We start from the raw sequence: 24863 nt of genomic DNA on the forward strand, positions 1-24863 counted from the left end.
AAGATGTCCCCCCTCCCATAAGTCCTATTGAGTAGGAGATGCATTCCCCTGCCCTGAGGGAACTCAGGTGTGTTTGGGCAGCCTTGGTATCCTTAGAGGGGCCTTGTCCACTCCTAATGTATCTGCTGTTGAGGTTTTAAATAGAAAATCTGAAGGGAAAGGAAACTGTGTTCATGGGGGCGGGGGGGAGGGGTGGGTTGAAGTCCCTGACCAGGCTCTTCTTATTGGCATAACTAAAAGGAAAGAAATGTACTTTTAAAACTCCTGTACAAAAGAAGTCTACAACTGATGTTTAATTGGCTAACGCATGGGAAAGGAGAAGCTAACATCTTTCTGATTGGAATTTTTTAATGCATAAAATAGAGACTTGTCATGATAACGGTACCCACTGCTCTCATTCTTTGTATTCCCTCCTGTGTGGATAACTGGAAGTCTACAGAGACTCCATTAGACTATAATAAGTGTATGTGGGAAAAGGAAGTAATAAGACAATGATTATTGAAGAAAGCCATATCGTTAGAGTGTAAAGAAATCTATGTCTAATGAACCCACTGCTCATTGATGTCCTGAGTATATCAATAAGGTTATTATAATTCCTTTGAAAAATGTTTTCTATAAAACTGGTAGAGTTTGAACTTTTTTTTTTTAATTTTATTTATTTACTTATTTACTTATGGCTGTGTTGGGTCTTCGTTTCTGTGCGAGGGCTTTCTCTAGTTGTGGCAAGTGGGGGCCACTCTTCATCGCGGTGCGTGGGCCTCTCACTATCGCGGCCTCTCTTGTTGCGGAGCACAGGCTCCAGATAATTGTGGCTCACGGGCCTAGTTGCTCCATGGCATGTGGGATCTTCCCAGACCAGGGCTCGAACCCGTGTTCTCTGCACCGGCAGGCAGACTCTCAACCACTGCGCCACCAGGGAAGCCCTGAACTTTTTTTTTAAATCAGAATTTAATGATTATTTAAGAAGTCCTTCTTTACCCAGGCTATTTTGAATGAACATTTAAAATAACTCTCATGGCTACAGGTGGCCTTAGATACCAGCTGCCATGTGTTTCTGGAAAGATTGAAAATTCCAATACCGTTTGTTAACCAAGTTTAACAAGTGGAGAGGGGTTCTTCCGTTGGTGTGGTACTTTTATTTATAAATGTCTAAATATGCTTTCCAGTAGCACAATTGAAATCATGTTTGTTCCTTTTTGTTGATGAAATTATATTCTCACTATGTATATTTTGTGTTAATTAAGTCTAGCAGCTTTATTCACTAAATACAAGAATTTGATTTAGAAATTCATTTAGAAAACTAGAATTTTAGTCATATTGTGGCCATACTTACAGACTATATTTCAAAATGAAAGTTCTATAATTTATATTCAAAAATATCTGCTCTCTCTTTTTTCTGCCTTAAACCACCATTTCACTTCAAAACCTCACTGCGGTGCCCCAGGAAACAAAATCCAAGGTAGAGATTAGCAAGCAGGGAGTTCATTAAGGAGTGTTCTCTGGAACACCAGGGAAGGAAGCCAGGGAAGCAAGATGAGAGAAGGAGAGATACAGTGCATTCCCAGGGGCTCAGAGGAGCCCTTAGGGAACTCTGGAGATGGGGTGGCCCCTCAGAGTTGTCATGAAAGAGATGGAACCTTTATACCCCCTATCAACCAATCACTGGCCCCAGGCAGAGAAGAGTAGCCTCGGGTAAAGCAATGCCCAGAGAAGAACTCAGCTGTGAGCTGTCAAGTGCCTCAGACTTGAGGGGTATCTGGGTGGTATAATACAGCACCCACTATACTGGCTTAATTTATGATTTCTTATATAAGTAAATATGACAGTTCAACAGAATATCATTTAGATTTTCTGTTAAAATGAGAATAGTGGTGTTACCTACCTCATAGGACTGGAATAATTCACATACAAGGTGTAAAGCAGTGTCTAAATACCTGGCCATGATAAACTCGGTGAATGTTATTCATACACCCCCAATCTGACCACTTCTCTCTGCCTCCACTGCCCATCATCTCTCACCTGGATTACTGCAGTGTTCTCTGGATTCCCCTATTTTCACTCCTCCTTCCTCCCCTCCTTCAGTCTGTTCTCAACCCAGCAGCCACAGGGAAGTTCATAGTAATCCTGTGCTCAGAACGTTCTGCTTGCTTCCGTCTCAGTCACAGTGAGAATCAGGGCCCCTGCAGTGGTCTCCACGTCCTGCCCTGTCTGGTCCCCCTGCCTCTCAGACCTTACCTCCTACTACACCTCTTGCTGTCTCAGCTCCAGCCATGCGGGGCTCCAGGCACACACCAGTCGTCACATTCTTATGGCAACCAGAAAAAAAATGCATGACCTAAAAGTTGAGAGTTACATTTTATTCGGTGGACAAAACTGAGGACTTAAGCCTGAGACACAGCGTCTCAGATAACTCTGAGAGACCACTCCGAAGAAGCAAGTGGGGGGATACAGGATGTATAAGGGTTTTTGCAACAAAGGCCAGGTAGTCAGAACATCAAAAGATTACTGTTAATTAAAGAAAACCAGATATCTCAAGTTAAGGAATTTAGTGCTTTTCTGTGTATGGGAAGATGCAAGAGTCTGGGCTCACTGAAATCATTCCTTTGATATGCACCTGAGCTATCTGGGGCCTGTATCCTGTGCTTTCTCATCCTGAGTCTCCTCAGGGTCCACCACTGGGGGTGGCTGCAGCAGTTGACTGCTAGATGGTGGGCATCCTGTTTCTATCCTGAGTTCCCTCAGGGCTCATCATCTGGGTGGCTGTAATGTGATGGCTAGATGGCTGCAACATCCTTTGTTTACTGATACAGCAGGCAACATTTTTCATTCACGCCTATTACAGAGACTCTGTATTTGTCCTTCCTTCTTCCCAGAATGCTTCCCCTCCTTCTCTAAATGGCTGCTTCCCTCCCTCCCTTCAGGACTCTCCAGGTGATGTCATCTTGTCTGCAAGGCCTACCCTGGTCTCCCTGCCAACCCCAGCATACCCTGTTCCTCTGCTTCGCTTCAATTTTCTCCACTGCAGTTTCCACCCTCTAATATGCTTACACACATTTAACACCCCTAGCCACTGCCCATTCCCATTACATGCCAGTGGTGACCCCCAATTCCTGAGGTGGATCTTCAGGATACACACGCCTTTCCCTCCCCACCCCTCCTGATGTCCTTGGTTGGCACTTAATAACTGCGAACATGGATACACTCTTCCTGCCCACCACTGTCTTTTTTTCCTAACTCAATCTAACAGCCAGAGTGCTATTCATGCTGCGAAGTGTTATTACAATAAAGATTCTACAAGCACATTGATCTGTCACATAAGACTTTGAATCTCCTTATAACCTTGGATGTAGCTCTTAAAATTGTGCGTGTCTGGAATTCCGTTTGGTGTTGAGCATATCAGAAAGGCTTGGAGGAAATTGCTCTGGTGCCTTTGGGGATCATTTGCTTCAGATGATGAAAGATTGACAGACTTTGTTGGAGTGAGTGCTTGACAAGGAACATTCCTACATTCTCAAAATGAAGAGGGCCAAATGTCCTTCACATCTGAGCACCCGCGGTGTGGGAGAAATGGATGCATACAAGACAACTTGAGTGTTCATTGGGTTAGTGATGAAGAAATAATGGAGGTTATTTTGACTGATGGAAGCAAGTCAGAGGCCTTAGCAGTGAGGAGAATGATTTTTTGGAGGATGAGAAATCCACGTGAAAGGAGAGCTGGCAGCTTCCTGCTGGCATGGGTTCATTAGGGCTGTGGAGAGAGCCAAGTACACCCACCCAGAGGTCCTGTAGCCAACCCCAGAACATCAAATGTATGGAGTGTATCAGGTATGAAGGTGGACATCTTATATCCACCATCCCATTTGTTCACCCAGAGAGTTAATTTGTTATGGACCTTATTGTTATAGAGAGGGCAACTAAAGCACAGACATAAGTTCAAAATCACACAGCAAGAAAGTCACCCATGGCTTCTGACTCCAATCACAGTTATATTTCCACTCCACCAGAGTAATTTCCCATTCATCTGCCGCAAAAACCAAAGTTCACCATGGTCACCCCAAGCCCTTGAGAAAAGTTAAAATATGTTCACTATTTTCTATTTAAAAGAGCAAGGAAGTATTTAATTCAATACATTTCCCAACCTCCAGAGGAAAATTCTCAGGAATCAGGAAAATACAGCCACTTAAAATGAGTCATTTCCTGAGGACATGGCTTTACTCTAAATTGTCTTGAAAAATCAATTGGGTGGAGTCCTTCTGGATCGCTACTAGAGGTCATCCATTGTGAGAGATCAGATAATTTAGTTGGCCCCTCACTGGAGTGTGTCATACTTCCCTAAATTGCATTTGAGGTTTTTTCGAAGACTATCTAATGGATGGGAAGGAGTACGGTACCAAAAGAAAGTGGCAAGACTTGCTGCTGGGTGTTAATGGCGATTTCAGACAATTAAAGAAGTAGACTGGTAAATGATCAATGTCATTCTGGTGCAATTTAATGACATGATGATTCAAATTTTATAATCAGGCACTTGAGAAATGGCAGGGACTAGAATGATTGAAAATATGCTGCGGCTGCTGCTGACTCCTGAAATGAAGTTGACTTTGGGTATTTTTTAGTTCCGTGAAATTTCACGGATCTCATGGTTGAATTTTTTTCCCAGTCATGTTTTTCTTTTGGATTCTTTTTTTTCTCAACAGGAAATAGAAAATAAATATCTGACCTTAGCATACTTCACCTCAAATAAATTAATGTGTGGAATGAAAATCAGATAAATAAATCAGGGTGTGTATATTCTGAAAGGAAATTGCAAACTGGAGCACATGATACGTACACTCTTGCTTGAACAATGAAATGCCTTAGAAGGTACTCAAATAATGAAAAAGTAACAGAATTCTAACTTTTGAACAAAGTGTACAAAATTTAAAGTAAATGACTGAATAAAATATAAAACTAGACTTTAGTCATATACATCTTATCTCTATGGATCTTTAGTTGAGATTGAAGCTTAAGAACAGTAGATCGGAGAGCATGTATCTGTGCCTTAAACACTGACTGAATGTTCTTACTTCCAAATAGCTTCCCATAATACTGTGCTTTTTAGAGATACCATGAGTATTTTGTATGGCAGGAGACAGGTTTTCCCAGCGAAGAAGAATCTCAGCCACGTTTCCCGAGTATTGACTTTATTTCACTTCTGTCACTGAGAAGTAGTTCCTATAGGATCATAGCTGAATGGACTGGCTCAAGCATAGAAAGGGAAATTATTCTGAATGGAAGCTCTAATTGATAGCAGTATATTTATTTGCTGAAGGTTGAATGACTCATGGATTGTTTGGGAAAATACATAGATTTACAGGAACCATCTGACTTTTAACACTTAAGAACACAACTCCTGAAATATTTTTTTTTAAAGTAATTTATTTTTTCTTTAATTTCTCCCATCCTCCCATTCCTCAACTGGAAAATAGTACAATAATTCTACTTGAAGAATTAGAAGGTTAAATGAGATAGTATATGGGTAAGCACTCTAAAATGTAAAGTATCACTAATACATGCTAGGTTTTTTTAGACCCATTTTCTTTTGCTCCTGACTTCTGTTTTTCACTTAGGCAACTGTTCCCTCACAGTGATGATTTCCTGTTAACATGTTGTTGATATTCATTCTTCAGAGATAAGTTGCCTGGGAATGGAGGAGAATAATAATGTCCTTAACTACCTACTTTATTAATTCTGCTTAAGGAAAGGCCACCAGATAAAAAGTAAGAAGCCCTTAAATGCTCAAATGGGAATATAAATCATAGAGAATATAAATTGAGAATATAAATCATACAATACTTGAAAAATATTCTCTTCAACTCATAGAATTGTATCTCTATACCTAGATTTATTTTTTAAAGAGAAAGAATAAACTTCCTTATACCCCAGAACTATTTGACAATATTATACATTTTCCCTATAATAAATTTTAAAATTTTAACTCAGTGAAATTTTAAAAAATAATAATAAGGAAATAGCAAGAGAGCCCCCATATACAATATAAATGTTGAGTAAGACTGAGAAAGAAAATCCAGTGGCTGTTCACACTGGTCTTAAAAAAACAGGACTGAAAATTACCACTCTCCTCCTTTTCAGTGAAGCTTTTGTCAAGGTTCTTTACATGGGGAAGGGAATAATCACTACCAGAACTTTTGTAAAACATACCTGTAGGCGTCAAAGTCAAGACACACTTAATTTATCCTGACAATTGATGTAGCAACATAGACATCTCTTAAATTATTCATCTTTCTAATAGAAAATTCCCCTTTTGGAGACCTCAGGGTTGAATTAGACCCAAGCTCATTTAAACAAGTTTATTTAAAAAGTAAACACACAAAAATAAGTTTCGTCCTTGCATAGGTCTTCAGTAAACAAGAGAAGAGTATATGTTTTAAGAAAATGTCTACATCTATATAAAAAACAAAATTAAAAGTGATAATTTTTTCTTGACCTGCTTAAAGAATCCTTTTCATGAAATTCAGCTTTGTTTCATAAATAATGTAATGCTTGCTCATGATTAAGTGAACCTAATCAGATGCCCAGAGGGAAGGGCTGTTGCTAGCAGATCTTTACTATTACCAGGAGTAAACAATATCACACGTTTTCCAGGTGGAGGGCTGTGAGTGGCAATAGATTCAGTAAATCACAGTAGATGTCAGCAATCCCCTTCCTGGGAGGGTTGGGACTCTGTTAACACAAAGCCTCTTCGCTGCCTGTGCCCGACCACAAAGCCCTGTCCTAAGCTTGGAGCACAAGGCATGCTAAAGACCTTTTTTTGCCTCATAGTATTTATATTTGTTTCTCTTTACTTCCCTTCTCACTGCTTGTTTCTGTTTTTGAGAGTTCAGTGTGAACTTACGTTCTGTTTCTGGTTTGAAAAAAAAAGAGAAACATTTTTGTAGTCAGTGAACTTTGGAAGTATTATATCAATACATGCCATTCCTTTAGATTTATTTATTTATTTATTTTTGGCTGCGTTGGGGTCTGTTGCTGCTGCGCGCAGGCTTTCTCTAGTTGCGGTGAGCAGGGACTACTCTTCGTTGCGGTGCGCAAGCTTCTCATTGGGTGGCTTCTCTTGTTGCGGCGCACGGGCTCTTGGCGCACGGGCTTAGTTGCTCCGCGGCATGTGGGATCTTCCCGGACCAGGGGTTGAACCCGTGTCCCCTGCATTGGCAGGCGAATCTTAACCACTGCGCCACCAGGGAAGTCCCCATGCCATTCCTTTAAATGGTAGTTGGATGGTGATAAAGTCCAAAAAGGCGGGCTGATAACCAACGGGAGAGGGCAGCTGCATGACAGGGGGCCCATCGTAGATGCTCTTATTGAATTTAGACTGTCCTTTCCCATATTTAGTGCTTTCACCTCAAACATTTATTCTGAGGGCTCCAAAGCCTATAAAGAAATAAGGAAAAGACCAAGTTTTAAGAAATTGCCTCTTCTGGGAAGGCAGAGGTCACCAGGATGCTGTCTCTTGCTGTTCGTCATCAGAGAAAAAATAAGAACTGTTCTCACCATGTTCACAGGACCCCCCCCCCGCCCCCCCTTAAATCTTTTGGAAGTCAGAGAGCTTTGCTCAACATCCAAACATTTTTTTTTTAATTGGAAGAATTAAAGTCCTGGCTGTGATATGCTCTCTGTAACCATTCCCAAAGTAATTCTTAGACACAGCTTCCCAGGAGGCTGTTCTGGGCATGGAATGAGTGGGCAGGTACGAGAGCATCTTCTCTTAGCTCTGATGTCCTGTAGAGGCATCTATGAGAGAGCACCAAGGACTTGTGTACCCCAAGAACTGTGAGGGTGGGTGTTAGGGGACTGGTACCAGGTACCCTCAGGTTGTCTTTGCTAATTAAAGGTGACCAGAAAGAAGCAAACACGTTGTGTGTGTGTGTGTTTTTTCCCAGCTTCCTCTCATAATGTATCTCTCCCAACAGCCTACAGAATTATTGTGAATAATTAGAGCTTTCAAGCCTTGGGAGGAAGTAACATTCATCTGAATTGATTCTATTCCTTGTCAATTAGGAGGAGCATTACACAGATTGTCTTCCTGAAAATACTGAGGGATGCTAATAGCTGAGCTATAAGGCAGTAAGGAAGGGAGGATTACAAGGTCCAATAAACTTAGGAAACTCTGGGTTAGGCAAAGATTAAAAAAAAAAAAAAAGCTATGCAGCTTGTCTTCCTTGGCCTTTTAATAGGATCCCCTTCTGTCCCCAAATTAAATTGATCTTCTTAGAAGGTGCGGAACAGGCTGGGAGGGGACAAGCATGGCATTTGATTGTCAAGAGACTTGACAAGTACAGATCCTGTTTTTATTACTTGGGCATTATCTTGCCTTTCCTACATTAAAAGCCAGCTTCACAGGCTTATTCAAAATCCTCTGGGTGACAGAGATGGAGCGAACCTGTTTGACGACTAAATATGTCCGCTCTGAGCGCAGCAAAATCAACTTAGCTGTGTATGCAGCAGCAGGCTGATTTGCCTTCCTTATAGTTTCTAGTTAAGGAAGTAAATTGATTCTCTTCCTTTCTTTATCACCATAAATTTGCTTTGCTGATGTGTACACAGTCCTCCTTTACATTTGCTTTTGAACATTAGGATCGCTGTTTTCACGTCATCGTGCCTTTTTAAATTTTTATGTTAGGATTTTCATTCCCAGACACTATCAGAGCAGGTGGTGTCAAATAACAGTAGCGGGGAAATGAGACAAAATGGAATAGGAGAGTCAAGATGGAGAGCCATTTGAGGGAGAAAGTTTATTTTTATGGGGAGACGTTTGTATCACCTTCTCAATAATGGCGGTTTTATTGATGCTCCAGTTCAAATATATTCATGAAGATCCCTCATCCAGGGAACTCCCAACATCTTGTGTAAATAGTGGGCATTATACAGGCAGCTAGTCAGCAGTCCCGCTAGGCCAGAAAGTCAGCACCGGTGGCAATGAGGATTTTCAATCAAAGGAAGTGGAAAGTAGGCTCCAAGCTGAATTTATTTAACCCCGGTAGCTTTGCATACTATTTATTTTTGCACTCTTTGGGGGTAATTTACTTATGCCACCATGTGTCAATTATGTGTTTTCCTGCCTTGTTTATTTGCCTGCAGGTGCACAAATGGTTGACTGTTAAGATGTGACATAGACATACCATTAAAATAAAGGAAGAATTCAGTGTTTCATTTTTGTTGTGGCATACCTGGGGTGAGGAGTAGGGGGTGAAGAACAAGCAAATTGTGACCAACTTTGAAGTTTTTGAACAATCATGGCTTAATATTTCTAATTGTTCAGGTTGTATCCGCGCCATGCAAGTGCCCTGAACAACCTTGGAACACTGACCAGAGACACAGCAGAGGCAAAGATGTACTATCAGAGGGCTCTCCAGCTAAATCCACAGCACAACCGGGCTCTTTTCAATCTTGGGAATCTCCTTAGGTAAGTAGAACGTGTACCTTTGATCAGAAGACCTTGTAGTTTCAAGAAATCCTTTCCTTTTCAACACTCATTTGGTTGTGGTGTTGTCTCCTCTTCCTAGGGCAGAATAGTTAGGGTTTTCAAGTGTTGGGAGGATGCAATATTCATCTGAATTAATTCTATCCCTTATCAATCAAAAAGAGTATTTTCCAGAGTGTCTCTCTGGAAGTATTAGTTCTGGGAGATGTTCATAGGTTGTCTGTAGAGGGCTGGGAAGAGGGAATGGCTACATGGTCAAATAAACTTAGGAAATGCTGAATTAAGCAAAGATAGTTCCTTTATTGCAAGAATCCTTAATATGCTAAATGCCCTGTGAATATTCAAGAAGGGAGTATGGAATACAGCATTTCCCAAAGTCAATCATTTTTGGTAGGCATTTCCCAAGAATTTCATAAATATACTTGGGAAAAGTGCTGGTCTAGGAAAAGCAGCATGCTCTAAAGGTGAGCCAAAATGCATAACCACAGCTCATGCACAGTTTGTGCTATAGGTAAGAAACAAACTGAGGCTTTCTTGGAATTAGCAATGGTGACTCTTGCTCTCCGAAGACCTCCCAGGCATAATCACTGGTGTTTGCTTTTCACTCACTGCCCTGGAAAAGACTGATGGTGCAGTTAGTCTCCCTGAAGACAAAGGGGTACTTTTGCATCTTGTATTTCTATTAATATAAAGTCTAGGCAAGTTGGTGATGGCAACGGCAATGGTAGTAGTGGCGATAATCATAGTGGAAATGGTGGTAGCTATGGAATTTAACTTCTATGCTTTAAAAAACAGATTGACATTAGAGAAATGCAAATCAAAACTACAATGAGGTATCACCTCACACCAGTCAGAATGGCCATCATCAAAAAATCTACAAACAATAAATGCTGGAGAGGGTGTGGAGAAAAGGGAACCCTCTTGTGCTGTTGGTGGGAATGTAAATTGATACAGCCACTATGGAAAACAGTATGGAGGTTCCTTAAAACACTAAAAATGGAACTACCATACGACCCAGCAATCCCACTACTGGGCATATACCCTGAGAAAACCATAATTCAAAAAGAGTCATGTACCACAATGTTCATTGCAGCTCTATTTACAATAGCCAGGACATGGAAGCAACCTAAGTGACCATCGACAGATGAATGGATAAAGAAGATGTGGCACATATATATACAATGGAATACTACTCAGCCATAAAAAGAAACGAAATTGAGTTTTTTGTAGTGAGATGGATGGACCTAGAGTCTGTCATACAGAGTGAAGTAAGTCAGAAAGAGAAAAACAAATACTGTATGCTAACACATATACGTGGAATCTTAAAAAAAAAGAAAGAAAAAAAAAGTTCTGAAGAACCTAGGAGCAGGACAGGAATAAAGACGCAGATATAGAGAATGAACTTGAGGACATGGAGAGGGGGAAGGGTAAGCTGGGACGAAGTGAGAGAGTGGCATGGACATATATACACTATCAAATGTAAAATAGATAGCTAGTGGGAAGCAGCCGCATAGCACAGGGAGATCAGCTCTGTGCTTTGTGACCACCTAGAGGGGTGGGATAGGGAGGGAAGGAGGGAGACACAAGAGCGAGGAGATATGGCGATATATGTATAGCGGATTCACTTTGTTATAAAGCAGAAACTAACACACCCTTGTAAAGCAATTATACCACAATAAAGATTTTTAAAAAAAAGAAAAGAAAAAAAAAACAGATTGAAAACATCAGAAATGGGAATAAACGGGTGAACATGGTTAGAATCAGAGAGCAGTGATGCATTTATCTGTGCTTGTTAGGTTGCTGACAGTCCACACACTTACTGAATTGGTTTCCTTGCCTCTGAACTTCACAGAGCACATTTGGTACCTTTAGAGCTGATGGTTTGCTTTGTTCTTTTATCCTCTCCCTAACAGGATTGGCTTAATTGCCTCAATACCTCAGTGGATGCATCTTCTTCACGTTCCTTTTTACTCCTTGAATTTTATTGTATTTATTTATTTTTTTTAAACATCTTTATTGGAGTTTAATTGCTTTACAATGTTGTGTTAGTTTCTGCTGTATAACAAAGTGAATTGGCTATATGTATACATATATCCCCATATCCCCTCCCTCTTGCATCTCCCTCCCACTCCTTGAATTTTATATATGCATAGAGATATTAGTCCTTTTTCTTGGTGTGCACATGTATTAATGCATGTTCTTATTCAATCCCATTTGAACAGAAGCATTGGGTAAAGTAATCACAGAACAATCTAACATCACGTAAGGTGATACGTGCCATCCCAAGTCTGAAGTTTTGTTTAAGAATGCCTTTATCCATATACTGGAACACAAAATCAAGGGAATACTCTACCAAAATGAGGAAATGCAAGGAAAGTACAGTTAAAATGAAAAAAAATAAAAGTATAAATCAGCAAAAACTAAATGAACTTAATAAATTTTTTAAATTAGATAGTTTAGGGAATTCCCTGGCGGTCCAGCAGTTAGGATTCTGCACTTCCACTGCAGGGCGCACGGGTTCGATCCCTGGTCTCGGACATCTAAGATCCCGCATGCTGTGTGGCAAAAAAAAAAAAAAAAATTAGATAGCTTGTTAAAATTTTATACAAATTGAGAGTGATGAAAAACAAGTAAATGAAGAAGTACACGCTGTGACAGAAAAACCTTTTAGCACTAGTACGTTCTCTTTAAAAATAATAGCAAATCAAAAGCTGTGGGGAAAATGTGTTCTAGTTATTGTAGATAACAGTTTACAGGTCAATAGGGTGCTTTTATTTTACTCTACTATTTTTATGACGTCTTATTTATTTATGTGAAGTTCTAAAGACTCATTTTTAAAAGTCATTGTTGCATCTGTATATGTCCAGCTTAGAGCCCAAATAACTTAATGGGTGGATAAATCCTGCTCATGTCTTTTGGGATACCAGCATTATACAGTACTGATTTCAAAAATAGTAGAGATGAGTATTTTTTTTTTTTTTTTTTTTTACAAAGAAACCAGCTTTGATGGCCTGGATACAAAATGATAGTTCTTGTTAGGAATGATATCCTACAGTTGTGATTATTACACTGAGCTGAATGTGGCTCTACTTGAAAATGGTGGCAGAGATTCTTTTAAATTTCATCTTGCCCAGACCTGAACGAGACAAGCATACTGCAGCCTTCCTTTTTCAATTCACATATTATTGCCTCTGACTATTACCTTGAGTTAGTGTATGTGAGTTAAGAGTACAAGGAAATATTTTTTGGAGCATAGCAATGGCTACTTTTCACAGTAGGTGGGGCTCCTGGATACTCAACATAAGATTTTTCTCTCTTTTTAAGTAAAATCAACTCAATGATTATCCAGACCAACAACGCTTCACATTTGTATGACTCTGAGTGCTTTTTTTTTTTTTTAAAATAAAGCCCTCCCAATGACTCTTTTAGATAGGGAAGAATAAGAACCAAGAATAGGAACCAAGGTTAAGTGCCAGGTACAAAGTCACCCTTGTTTACCTTCTGCTCTTTCACAGTAAACAGAGAGCAAAGTGGCTCCATCTGTGTAGACGAGTCTTAGAATCCAGTAGAATAAAATCATGATAGTAGCTAATTATGTAATATTTTCCAGTTTACAGACAAGTGGGTTTTATATCCATTATTTAATTTAATCTTTAAAACTATTGTGAGGGGCTTCCCTGGTGGTGCAGTGGTTGAGAGTCTGCCTGCCAATGCAGGGGACACGGGTTCGAGCCCTGGTCTGGGAGGATCCCACATGCCACGGAGCAACTAGGCCCGTGAGCCACAATTACTTAGCCTGCGCGTCTGGAGCCTGTGCTCCGCAACAAGAGAGGCCGCGGTAGTGAGAGGCCCGCGCACCGCGATGAGGAGTGGCCCCCGCTTGCCGCAGCTGGAGAAAGCCCTCGCACAGAAACGAAGATCCAACACAGCCAAAAATAAATAAATAAAATTAAAAAAAAAAAAAAAAACTATTGTGAGAGGCATTCTCATCCTCATCCCCATTTTACAGATGAAGAAACCAAGGTTTGGAGATTTCATGTGACCTTGGCCCAGGCTCTGCTGACCCAGGATTAATTGCCTGCCCTGTCCTATTCACTTTCCATTACCCATGCTGCCCAAATAACTCTCCAATCCAAAAATTACTTAATATTTAGCTATTAAATGGCATGTGATTTCCTTTTGGGAGGAAGGAACTTCCTGTTTTTTTTTTTATCAGGAAACAGTAAGGTTTGTTTCCATTATGTCCTTTAGTGGCAGAGAGAGGTGACCCAGAAAACAGCAGAACTGATCCACGTTTACTCCACGTTGGATCTGCTTTCCTTAATATAGTTCTGCTCTAACTGGCAATGGGTCAAAGGCATAAAGAGGATAAGAATATTTTAAATATGTTTTTATTTGATCCGTTTTACTATTTAAGTTTTATACCCTATCTATTTCTCGTTAGGCAGCTAACTTTTTAAAATTGTGGGGTTTTTTTTAACATCTTTATTGGAGTATAATTGCTTTACAATGGTGTAAAAATTGTGTTCTTTTTTGTAACCTAGAACTTCATGCTCCTTCTAAGAACCCAGGTGATCTCCTTAGATATGAGCAGTTTAGATTCCATCATCCCTGAGTGGAAGACACTATCACTTTTCCTCTTTTATAAATGAGAAGCTAAAATGTGGAGAAGGTAGGTTAGGTGCCAAGGTCCCTTAGTGAGGAAATAGAATTTGTGGGAATTGAACCTCAAACTTTCTGTCCATGTACCCTTGCCCTTAATCACTACACTCTACTGCCTCCTTGTGGCTCATCTCAAAACTGAGATACAGCCCAGAGCAGCCCTGCCCAATAGAAATACAATGAGAGCCAGAATCTATAATTTAAATTTTTCGGGTAGCCATATTTTAAAACATAAAAAGGTGAAATTAATATTAATAATATATTTTATTTAACCCCAGTATATTCAAAATATTATCATTTTAACATAATTAATATGAAAATTAATTTTTAAATTGAACATGTAAAAATATTAATGTGATAGTGTACCTTCTTTTTTATAATTAATATTTGAAATCCAGTGTATGTTTTACACATACAGCATACCTGAGACTAGTCATATTTCAAGTGTTCAATAGCCACATGTGGTTAGTGGCTGCTATATTGGACAGCACAGACCTTTATTAATGACCTTGACTTTGAGAGAAATGAGTTTTTGTCCAGACCAGAAACTCTAAATAACATGTGATTCTGTCAGAGCATCCCAGAAACCTTAGAGCACTGAGGACAAATTCCATTTGAATTCTTGGAGTTATATGACAGACAGCTTTAGACCTGTTCACAGCAGTGCATGTCACTGACTCTTATCCAAATATATTTGACCTCTTTCATGACCATTTCCCCGGACTTTGAAGCTAATCTGTTATGATTCTGTACAGCACGTTTACAGTGTGACAGATTGATAACGAACAGCTTTCCATGCCAGCATTCTTAATTTATATTAATTATTGTTGGCTTTGCTTGGAACATAAAATGTAAAAGAAAATAGGCAAGATTAGCATACAGTTTTTATGGATGAAAGAGCAGAAATCTCTGATGGCTCTAGAGAACATAATAGAATACTTTAATTCGGGGCATGGGAAAATGCTTCTGTGACAGCTTGGGTAAGACAGTATCTGGTATTTGCTACTGAAACAGAATATTTTCATTTTAAAGAATCGTATTGTCCCTCCCATTGCCAAAATTACCTTCTATTCACATAATAGGATATGGGTGTTATATGGGTGTTACAATAAATCTTATAATCAAAAGTCAGAAGAAAATGAAATAGAATTTCCAAAATTGAGCTATTTAGAAGATGAGTTTGATAACAATATACATTTTATTTTCTTTAGGCTAATCCTTTGGAAAATTGAACTTCTAAAGAATAAAAGGATGTGGAAAAAAGGGTAACCATTAGCTTTGAAATAAATTTCAATGTTTGGGATAAATTTCCTTATAGCTTTGGCATTAGCCACACTGCCTTTTATTTCATGAAAAGGAAGTTTATACACTCAAGATAGCAGTTCTCCCCTTCTCTACCTTTTACCTGAAACCCCAGAGAATCCAAAATGCCAGCCCACTGGATAAAGAAAAACTTTTTGAGGTCCTTCTCACCACATTAGGATGTCAACTTTGGGTGGGCAACTTCTGCATCCTCCTCTTGGAATAAAATCCTCCTCCCCACCCCCACTCCCACGGGGACCTGTTCACATCCAGGTTACCTCCAGTCTTACTTATCTGTAGTCTTAACCCCATTGCGATTTCTCCTCGGGGTCCTTATGTAGTTCATACCTGTCTCTCTCCAGGTCTCCTTCTCCAGGTCCTTTGAAGCTCAATCCAGCAGCTCATTGCCACCATCTCCATCCTCATCAGGGCCGTGTCACAGCTTTGTACATTCTCCTTTCGTACTCAGGGACTCTGCAACCTTTAGTGAATTCGGTTGCATCCATCACCCAGTTCCTCTGCTGCCTTCCCTCCAGGGCCTGCCACTTCTGCTCTACCTTGACCATTCACCGACATGGCCATGCCATGGGCTTTTTAATTACGCACACCTTTTCATTCTCTAGTGCCTGAATTCTGAAATGTTCCTCTTTGCCCTTCAATTATTAACCTCTTCCCACCCTTCCTTTCCCCTCTCTGTCACTCCTTCTGACCCTTGGAAGGGGTAGTGGGATAACAACCTGCCACCTCTAAGCTCTCTCTGTGCTCACATTGTCTCTCCCTTTAAGACCTTGATGTTGACATGCCTCCCTTCTGGGACAAATGTTATTTCCCTCTGACTCCCTCATTCCTAGTGGCCCTGCTCTTTACCACTGTTAGAACCTCTGTTCTGATTTTTATGTTTATAACGTGTAATCCCATCTCTCATTTCTCTGATCTATTTCATTAATGTATGTGACATCAGCTTAGACTCACACCTTGACCACCATTTACTTGCTTAACTGTGCCTCCAACTCAAGGTACCCCCCGCCCCCCATTGCCTGCATTTTGTAGGCAGACCAATAGTTCTCAACTTTTTCTCATTATCACTCCTCTCCCCACCCTGGGAACCATTTTAAGCCTTTTTCCCTAACCACTCCCCCCCCAATTAAATAAATACTCAAGGACGAGATTAGTTAGGTAGTGTCAAGCTTTGAGAGACTGAAGACCACTGTAATAACTAATTTTATTTTTATATGTAATCTAACATTATCTTTCACTGCACCACCCCTGCTCCAAGATGCAGTGTCTCTGTATGTGTGTCCTAGACCCTCATCCAGTCTCTCAAGTGTTAGAGGTAAAAACATACATCTGAGTCCGATGGGACCCTTACAAAACTCTGAAGACAGCATTGTGGGGGAAAAGCAGCATCAGGAGTTAGAGCTATTAGAAATTCATCCCTTATGGTCTTATAATACCTCCCAAATATTTTCTGTTTTCCTGATATAAGTATCCTTTGTTCCCCTCCTCAGTGCCTATGCACACACCCAGAAGATGACATAATCCTTTACTTTTACTAGAATATTCAAGTCATTTAAGGTTAATTTTTGCAGCTTCCCTTCTTCCTACCTCATTTCTTACATATTCACAGATGCCCTCTTCTTTTGTTCTTCCAAGGGAGGAAGGGTTGTCTTGCCTCCCTAATAAGCCTGGTGCTCACACCTGTGGTTATGTGGTTTTTTAAAACTGAGGCATGATTAAACACAAAAGTGCACAATCTTTAGTGTTCGGTACAATGAGTTTTGGCAATTTTATATACTGTTGTAATTACCCCCAAAATAACATATAGAACATTTCACCCCAGAAAGACCCCTCATGCCTCTTTCCAGTAAATTTCTCCCTCCCCTGAGGCAATCATTGTTCAAATTTTTTCACCACAAACTAGTTTTAGCTTGTCATAGAACTTCATTTAAAGGTGAACATTTCATATATACTTTTTTGGCATCTGGATATTTTCATGTAGCATGATTTTTTTAAGTCTTATCCACGTTGTTGCATGTTACATGTTTTTTTTAACTGACGAGTAGTATTTCATTGTATGAATATGCTGTAATTTGTTTATCCATTTTCCTGTGGGTAGATACTTGGTTTGTTTATAGGTTTGTATGTGTAGTATTCTGGGATAAATACCTAGGAATAGAATTGTGGGTAGATGTATCTTTAAGGTTTTAAGAACCTGCCAAACAAACAGTTCTCCAAAGTAATTGTACCGCTTTTCACTCCATCAACACTGGTGAGAGATCCACTTGCTTAGCATCCTCACTAACATCTGGTGTCATCAGTCTCTTTTATTTTAGCCATTAGTCATTAGTGTAAAATCCACATGTGTTCTTGATTCTCTTTCTCTACCTTTCCCTGTCCATTATCATTGGCATTCTCTTAGGTCTTCATATTCTTCCCATTCCACAGACTTCCACACACCCCACATTCCCCTGGGGAACGTCTCTCTGTTCAGCTACTCACTCCTTCCTTTCTCTGATCAAATTGGTGAGAAGAACGGTTAGCACTTGGTGCTTCTCCTTCCCCCCACCTGTTCATTCAGCCTCCGGTGGAGCTGCTCTCTAAACATCAGCTGTGAATTCCAAAGGTTCTCTGGGCTCTCACTCCCCATGACTTCTCTGAAGTGAAGAATATGATCCTGTTGACCTCCCACTGTTTTTGAAGCTCTTTATTTCATTTTTGTATTATAACACATTATGTTTCTTTTCCATTTCCAATATCTACTCTTCTTCCACCCTCCCTCTGAATGTCATTGATTCTCCATCACATACACACATACAGTCCAAACGTATGAACATTCAGGACTTCCCATAATCCTGCCACTTTCTTCCTTATTTTCTGTGGCTCCCCACACTGTATAAACCCAGACACCCAGCCAAACTGACCCCTGGTCACTGTTTGAGAAATAGAAACATGCAAACTACACTTGAGAGAATATTACAGAGGTTTTAAAGTAACAGCTCTTCTAGTTCACCCAAAATATTGTTTCATTTGCATTTCATCATCTTATATTCCATGTCTGTATAAAACTGAATTATCTAGGGAATGATGACAATGTTTACCTACTTCCTCAAGATTTGGGAGTTATTTGTATCTAAACAGATTAACAGGTTACTAATTATTAAAATATTTTTGTAAGTAACTCTCCCCCACCAAAACTCTTCTCAGTCATGCTGTGTTTACCAATGATTTGAGCATGAGTGAGTTGTTTTAAATCCATAGTGTGGTTTGCAAGGAAGAAGGCAGGGTCCCTTTTCTCAATCCTTGCTTTTGCTGTGATGGCTGCAATAAACATTCCTGAGGCCAGAAGACAGTTCTGCACAGGAAGTACTGTCAGGGAGAGCAAGCTTTAAAGGACCCTTGTTTTGTTTATACGCTCTTGAAGGCATTGGAAGGTCATCATTTTCTTTCCTTGCATAAATATTTCTGACAGAGGATAATTAAACAGACCAGACTGCTTTGTCAAGTATAGAAGTTTTCAGTGGTCTTTCCTGTCCCGAAAATCATTTTCCCACCCCTTTAACTCTCATAATCTTTCCTGGCCTCATTTGCAATCTAGTGCCCTTAAGCTCCTGTGCTGGGGAATGACTTGGAACAACTCTTGACTCATAGCTTAAAGAAGGTACAAATCAATTAAAAGAATACTAGAAATTCAGGTATTCACTGGAAATTTCTTCTTGCGTACATTGTCTTACGTTAGAGAACCAAGCACATCAACTTATTATCACAAACCCAGTAGGAGATCAACTTTGCCCTGACACAGAGGCTAAATTCAGAATATAAGTTGTTAGAGAGCCTCAAAAAACTTTCAAATCTAAAAATGCTCTGTGTAGACCAGGAGGAGAAATACCAAGGGCAGAAAGAGAAATATGCATGTTGTCTGTGTCCCCTCTGGCTCACGCTTGCCTGTGGCCTGCGGGGGTCTGTCCCAGAAAGCACCTTGGGGAGGTGAAGGAGGCTTTAAGGCTCCCTTCCTTCTTGCTGACTCCTTACTAATTCTGCCAACCTCCCTCCGTCGTACAGGGCCCACCCTGGTGCTTTCCTGTGGTGCCACCACCGTAGGGCTGTCTGCCCTCAACCTTTCTGCCACCTCTCCTCCTCCAAGTGAAAAGGACAGTAACACTTGAATGACAAATTACAAAGCACCTCCTCACATCTTATGAACCTGCCCACTGAGGGTTTGTGGAGGGCAGGCACCTTCACTCCCCTGTTACAGATCCGGGGACGGTGAGGGAGGTCATGTGACACGAGCTGTGAAGTGGGACCTCCAGAGCCAGCCATTCGGTTACATCACCCGGCGGCGCTGACTGTCTCCCCATGCTGCCCTCAGGACTAGGAGTTGTGGAGCTCAGTGAGTTTAGATCTCAGCTCTACCACATAGCAGTGTGTGACCTTGGGAAAACAATTTGATCTTGCAATGGCTCCAATCACTCACTTATAAAGTAAAAATAATACTAGGAACCAGGTCCTTCATGAATCCTAAACAGGAGAATGCGTGTAAGTACTTAACGCAGGACCTAGCCCCCAATAAAGATGAAATAAGCCTTAGTTATTATTAATTATTACTAGCCCAGGGATATAAATCCTCACTTCAATTTGAAGCTCATCTTCTTTTTTTTCTTTTTTTTTTTAAAAAGATTACTGGCAACTTTTTTTTTTTGTTCTTTTTAATTTTATTTATTTATTTATTTATGGCTGTGTTGGGTCTTCATTTCTGTGTGAGGGCTTTCTCTAGTTGTGGCAAGTGGGGGCCACTCTTCATCGCAGTGTGCGGGCCTCTCACTATCGCGGTCTCTCTTGTTGCGGAGCACAGGCTCCAGACGCGCAGGCTCAGTAATTGTGGCTTACGGGCCCAGCTGCTCCGCGGCATGTGGGATCTTCCCAGACCAGGGCTCGAACCCGTGTCCCCTGCATCGGCAGGCAGATTCCTAACCACTGCGCCACCAGGGAAGCCCCGAAGCTCATCTTCTTAGTATAAAATTAATAATACATCAGAAGGAGGTAACACATTTTCTATTCCTGCTGTTGAACAGCTTCAGGCAATATTCAACCTCCTTGAGACTCAGTTTCCTTCTCTTCAGAATAAGAGATGGGACCAGGTGATTCTGTAAAGCTGTCTAGCTGCAGGAATCTATGGTTTTAACCATGACTCCAAGTTTCTAATCTCTTTACTGAAATGTAAATGGAAGATCAGAAAGGAATTTGGAAGTCCCTTTTCTTTTCAGAGGCAATACTACCTTGGAGCAGCATCCTGCCTTTGCTGAGAAATCAGTGAGGCTTCAGGTAGAAAATCCAGATGAGAATCCAGCTAGAGAGGGGGAGGAGCCCAGGGAGCTACCAGGGACTGCATCGTCCCACGCGCACGATGCTCTGCTAAGCACGATGCCCTTGCGCGTTTATCGCACAATTACAGGAGCCTGGAGAGATTAATGTGCACCTTTCACAGATTTGGCCACTGAGGCTCATGGAGGTGGAACATCTAACCCAAGTCATATAGCTGGTGAGGGCAGAGCTGGGATTCAGACAGCAACCCGCCTGAGCCAAAACCAGGGACGTGCATTCCACTGCATCATCAAAATGACTCTTTATCTGCGGGGTAGGTGAATCCTGGCTAAACCAGGCTAGTCGCAGCTGCCTTCTCTTCCAGGTCCCAACCTGGGGACATTGTTTCTACGCTTTCCTTCAAATCACGGAAGAGCTTGGAATAAATATTTTGTGTGCTTTGAAGAGATGCTGGCTTGGGACTCGTCCCCCCACCCCTCCCAGCCCACCTCCATGCACACGTGATACAGGAGCAAGGCCATTGGGGGGCAGGCGTTCTGCTGCCGGGGTCCAGGGCAGGGACCTCACCGGGCAGATGAAGACCTCAAGAGCCAAAGGAGCAAGGGAGGAGGGGGCTCAGGAAGAACCTTTCCTCAGGACCTACTCCGTGCCAGCCCCTGTGTGAGGTCTTTGTGTGAGCTCTGTCTCCGTGCCTGCAGCTGTGTGACAAGACAGCGTCAGAACTGTCCATCATTCCTTTCCTCAGCTTTCAGCTGGGGAGAGAGGTGTTAAAGGCCACGCACACCACACAGGGCGGGGCGGGCACCCGACTGCCTCCCGTTGTGGCTATGGTGAGTGACCTGACTCGTCCTGCAAACCCACTGCGAGGGGGAGGGGGGATTGCAGGGGATCTACTCATAATTCTAACTATAGTGAGAGTGGCTTTGCGGTCTTCACCACCACTTAACATGAACCTGTCCTCCAGACAGTTGTCCTATGTGGCTTCCATAAAGAATCAAGCAGAAACACTAGGGCAAGGGCCTGTAAACTAGATTTCCATTGCATCGCCCAGTAAACTAGAACATAAAAGAGGCTACTCAGGGTAGGATCCAATTTTCTTCTTTTCCTTCTACTAGCAAAGACAGCAGAGCCACAGAAAAACATGCACTCTGAAAAGATAGCCTTAGTCAGACATTCATAATTTAACTTTCACAATTCAGTTTTTTCAGAGGAGCTGGTAAAGTCTATCAGCACCCCCTTCCCCCCTCCCCCCAAATCACAGTCTTTTCCCTTTGTGAGAGACATCATTTCTGGATCCAACAACAACAAAACACCCCAACAAAGGAATGGTAGTTAAGAGACTGCCCGGCATTCCAAGTTCACGCTGTGGTTAATAGGAAATTTTACTGCTGCCAAGGGGATTGCCAAATCCATTTATTTCTGTTATTGCATTTCCCAGATTCTCCCAAAATGTCAATACTCTTTCAAAGCAAGCATCTGCTTTCAGTTTAAATGAATGTGTCATGAGATTCTACATAGGAATCCAAAAAGTTTTCTAAATTGACAAACTTAACAGGTCCTTAATTACTAAAAGAAAATGTGCTGAATTTTCTAAAAATTGCTTTTAGAAAATTTGCTTTTTCTAACTATCTGTCACTGAGACCGAGCCAAGAAAGTGAGATGAGGCAAATGTTGTTACTTAACACACGAGAAAAACAGCCCCACTGCTGTATAACCAAAGGGAAAATTCCCTGGGAAACTACAAATGTTGAATGGCGAAATTTGCATATTATGAACAAGATCTAATTTCTACTTAATGCTTCTCTTATGAACTCGATGAGGAAGATGTTATTGGTCCCAGGGACCCCTTCTCAGGAAATTTAGCCTTTTGGAAATTCTTGGGGGAGACTTAAGGGAGCGGAGTTTTGCTTGCAGCATATTAGGAGATTTTTACTTCTGTTGATGCCCATATGGCTAAAACACCAGCACTAAGACTCAGATGCACAAAAGCGGACATTCGCCACAGAGCTTCTACGAGAGAGAAAACTGCCTCTTCCAATTCCAGCGTCACCCTCCATGCACCTCCGCTGCAGCCTTCGCACATCACCTGGCGTCCAGAAGTATCGCCCATCCGGGCAAATCAACCGGCCACTGTGACCCTTCTCTTTGGCTCTGATTGTTCCAGAAAGTCTTCTTTCTCCTTCTTTTACCTTTTCTGATCCTGTTACATTTTAGCCTTATATCAAGGATCAACTGATCAGGCAGACCCCACATAGTAACCAGGGCAGAGTTTCTAAAGCATAGGCTGAAGACCACCCTCACCAGAATCACCTGAGGTGCTCTTTAAGAATAATGATTCCTTGGCCCTACCTCAGACCTACTGAATCTTATGAGGCCTGGGATCCTACATTTTATCAAACACTGAATGATTCTTAAGCACTAAAATTTGAGAACAGTTGATCTAAGGAAAAAGTGAAGATAGAATATTTTAGGTCATGGAGGATTGTCGATCATCAGCTGGTGACTTTCTTTGGCAGATGAAGACATTCAGGATGCAGACAGGCAATAAATATTTCCTAACCCAGGAGCGCTTCACTCCTCCCTGCTTCTCCCACCTACCCAGGGATCTCTAATAGTTCCATCAGTGCCTGCTGAACCCTTCACAGAAGCTCGGACAGGCCTCAGTGTCCTGAGTGTGACATGAGTTTCCAGAGGATCTCAGAGTGTTCCTTTCTGTGACTCCAGACAAAAGGTGTGCCCGTGGCTAATTGGACGGGGGATGTACCGCGGCATCATTTTGTCAATTTATTCACTTGTTATGAGCTACATACTTCAAGCTTTTTCTCTGGAATTCAGAAAAACAACCTGTGGACTTGGTTACCTGTATCACATGCTTGGTGAATTCAGAGGAAGATGTTATTTTCATATTTTCCCCCTTTTGAATTGACTTGTCAATTCAGTCTAAATGGCTAACAGAGTATTCCTATATAGAGGGGGCTTACCTTGATAATGGGCTTTGGATTTCGCTAAATTGCCTGTTATAGAGCCAAAAAGAATGCATTAGGGAGTTTTAATACTGTTTAATGCTGGCCCAGGGGTGATCTGTACTGTCAGAATACATAGGTAATTCCCATTATTAAGAATTTTGTAAAGTCTATTTGAAATTTTCTGCCTCTCTTGTTATTCCTTTTTACATGGAAATAACTGCTTAAAACTTTCTTTTCTAAGACGCTTTCCTGGTGTGGCTGAAAAAGAGGTTCAAAATTACCCCTAATTCTTTCTTGCTTAAATATTCACCTTTAGCCGTCACCCCTGCAAAATGAAGACCTACTCCTTTGTGTGGCTCTAATAGCAGCCGAGTGGATTCTGAACTATCAGTCTGCCATTTAGGCCTCCTCAGCTTGACATTTGCCTTAGAATGAGGTTTTTAGAGGTTTTTGACTCTGCTTATTACTGGGTTATTTTACATTTAGTGGAGTGCTATTCAGTTGTGTATTTAATGATGATTTTTACACCCAAAATCCATTATGGTATAAGACCAGACACAGGAAAAATCACTCTAACATCTAACTTAAATTTCTCATGAGTAGTTTGAAATGTGAAAGTATTGATATATTACTTTAGAAGGAATTTCAAAAACACCACATTTTTAAAAGTGTGTGTGTGAGGGAGAGGTGACTTCCCTGGTGGCGCAGTGGTTAAGAATCTGCCTGCCGATGCAGGGGACACAGGTTCGAGCCCTGGTCCAGGAAGATCCCACATGCCATGGAGCAACTAAGCCCGTGCGCCACAACTACTGAGCCTGTGCTCTAGAGCTCCTGAGCCACAACTACTGAAGCCCGCGCGCCTAGAGCCCATGCACCACACCAAAGAGTAGCCCCTGCTCGTCGCAACTAGAGAAAGCCCACGCACAGCAACGAAGGCCCAACGCAGCCAAAAATAAATAATTTTTTTTAAAGTATATCAGTCATTCAGTCCCTCAAGAGATTAATAGAGGTACAGTTTTTCATAAAGAATTCGAGTTCCCTGTACATAATTTTGATGCTAACTTTTCCAGTATGTCACATAAATGTGAATGGACAACCTCAACTATTTAGATTCACTCACTGTAGTAAGTGGTAATTAA

General features: G+C 41.2%; 1 protein-coding gene across 4 annotated transcripts in view; it reads left to right on the forward strand.

Annotated features, from left to right (window-relative positions):
* Positions 1-24863, forward strand: part of TMTC1 (transmembrane O-mannosyltransferase targeting cadherins 1) — a 261487-nt gene that overhangs the window by 198733 nt on the left and 37891 nt on the right. For all 4 annotated transcript variants that reach the window (XM_007175694.2, XM_057556024.1, XM_057556025.1 and 1 more), the window contains one exon: positions 9314-9457. In XM_007175694.2, the coding sequence (XP_007175756.2) occupies positions 9314-9457 (144 nt within the window). The remainder of the gene's footprint in view (positions 1-9313; positions 9458-24863) is intronic.

This window comes from Balaenoptera acutorostrata, chromosome 11 (assembly GCF_949987535.1).
Source record: "Balaenoptera acutorostrata chromosome 11, mBalAcu1.1, whole genome shotgun sequence".
In the NCBI taxonomy this organism is placed as follows: domain Eukaryota; kingdom Metazoa; phylum Chordata; class Mammalia; order Artiodactyla; family Balaenopteridae; genus Balaenoptera; species Balaenoptera acutorostrata.